Source organism: Sinocyclocheilus anshuiensis, unplaced genomic scaffold, assembly GCF_001515605.1.
Source record: "Sinocyclocheilus anshuiensis isolate Anshui unplaced genomic scaffold, SAMN03320099.WGS_v1.1 scaffold19780, whole genome shotgun sequence".
NCBI lineage: Eukaryota > Metazoa > Chordata > Actinopteri > Cypriniformes > Cyprinidae > Sinocyclocheilus > Sinocyclocheilus anshuiensis.
Genome location: NW_015553742.1, coordinates 1 through 1,485, shown reverse-complemented (window position 1 = coordinate 1,485; position 1,485 = coordinate 1). Strand labels below are relative to the sequence as shown.

The 1,485-nt window shown below is 47.3% G+C and overlaps 1 protein-coding gene across 1 annotated transcript; it reads right to left on the bottom strand.

The window, feature by feature from the left end:
* Positions 1-6: 6 nt before the first annotated feature.
* LOC107668415 (alpha-2-macroglobulin-like protein 1) lies at positions 7-1,399 on the bottom strand (the record flags this gene model as incomplete). The annotated part of the gene is made up of 7 exons (XM_016460284.1): positions 7-84; positions 156-340; positions 417-579; positions 664-738; positions 806-962; positions 1,033-1,108; positions 1,201-1,399. Coding segments are annotated over 7 exons (933 nt in total), but the record flags the coding sequence as incomplete, so codon positions are not given.
* Positions 1,400-1,485: the final 86 nt, after the last annotated feature.

Below are 1,485 nucleotides of genomic sequence, written 5' to 3'. Positions count from 1 at the left end.
CTGTACGGTAACAGTGCTGGAGCCCTCCAGGCTGAACACTTCAGCGGCGAGCAGAGACAAAGCATGAAGAGCCACCACCGTGTCCTAAAAATAAGCACTAGATTAAAACCTCCACTCAGATATGATGTTTGTGCTAATGTTCGGTAGTCAGTCACCTGGGTGGAAGAAAAGCCTCCATAAGGATTCTGCTGGGTCACAAGCCAGTTGACAATGCGGTTAGCATAGCCTAGATTAGCAGTCGTGAGAGGCTGTACAGAGAGAACCGCCAGCAGCACATAGGAGCTGATCTCCACCGCCAGAGTGTCACCAGATGTAGTCTGAGACCAGTGGAGCTTAGTGCCTTAGGACAAGACCGAGGACAGAAAGTTGATACCAAAGAAGCGGAACACGTCAAACAAGAGACTAGTGAATCTCACCTTCAGAAATGGCAACATTGTCCAAGGCATTTAAAAGCTGTGCTCGAGTGCTGGTCTCTCCAGCCAGACTGAAGGTGTAGGCGAGCAGAGCCGTGGTGTAAGTGTTTCCCAGGTTCCCAACGACAGGCCTCAAGCAAGACAGAGCATTGGTGATGATGGGATCCTGAAAGCAAAGCAAATGTCAGACTTCATAACCGGAAAGTCATCTTCAAGGAGCTGGTCCAACTACTGGTAGGCATATTTTTACCGTGACAAGGACACCTAGTTCAAGCAGCGACACAACAACGTAGCCCGTCATGGTCACGTTATCACCAACACCACCCTAAAACGCAGCATAGCGATTAAGGTCAGTCTCAGTTACGGCACATTTAAAGAAACCTGATGCACACCTTCATGGCATTGTGGTACAGCGTTCCCTGCTGCATGAAACAGCCATCTGAACCCTGTTTGCCGATCAGCCAATCCTTTGCGCTCTGGAGGACACTGGGATCAATGAAGATAAAACGCCTTGCTAGGCCAAAAGACCTCATGACGAAGGTGGTCAACCTGGCCATGAAAAGTCTCATTACAACCCAATTCAATGACGCACAAATACAAGAACAGCATGAAAACGCACCATGTATTGGATGCATCGGTACCAAACGTGCTGTATGAACCATCACGGTGCCTGTAGTTCAGTTGTCCTTGGTATCCTGTTCAAGTCCAAAAAAATAAAAAATAAACTTGTCAGGAATCACATTACACCACATGATGCACTTTACTTGTAGGATTCGGCAATCTGTACCGCTCTGAAGGTAACCAATGGCAGTCTGTCGGATGGTTGGGGTGAGCTGCCCAGTGACTTCCAGGTACTGGAGGATGTAAATATTGGGCGCAAGAACGATCATATTTTGTTCTCCACAGCCAGATGGCATCTGTAATAAGTTATCTAGATTCTTTAGCGCACGACCCATTATGTCCCCTAAGAGAGGAAGCAAGGAAGGTCAAACCAAAAAGCCATCAGAAACCAAAGTCATTTTGCTGGAAGTCTCAGCGTCCATTTCTCCTTAATGAAAAGCTTTACCAAGGA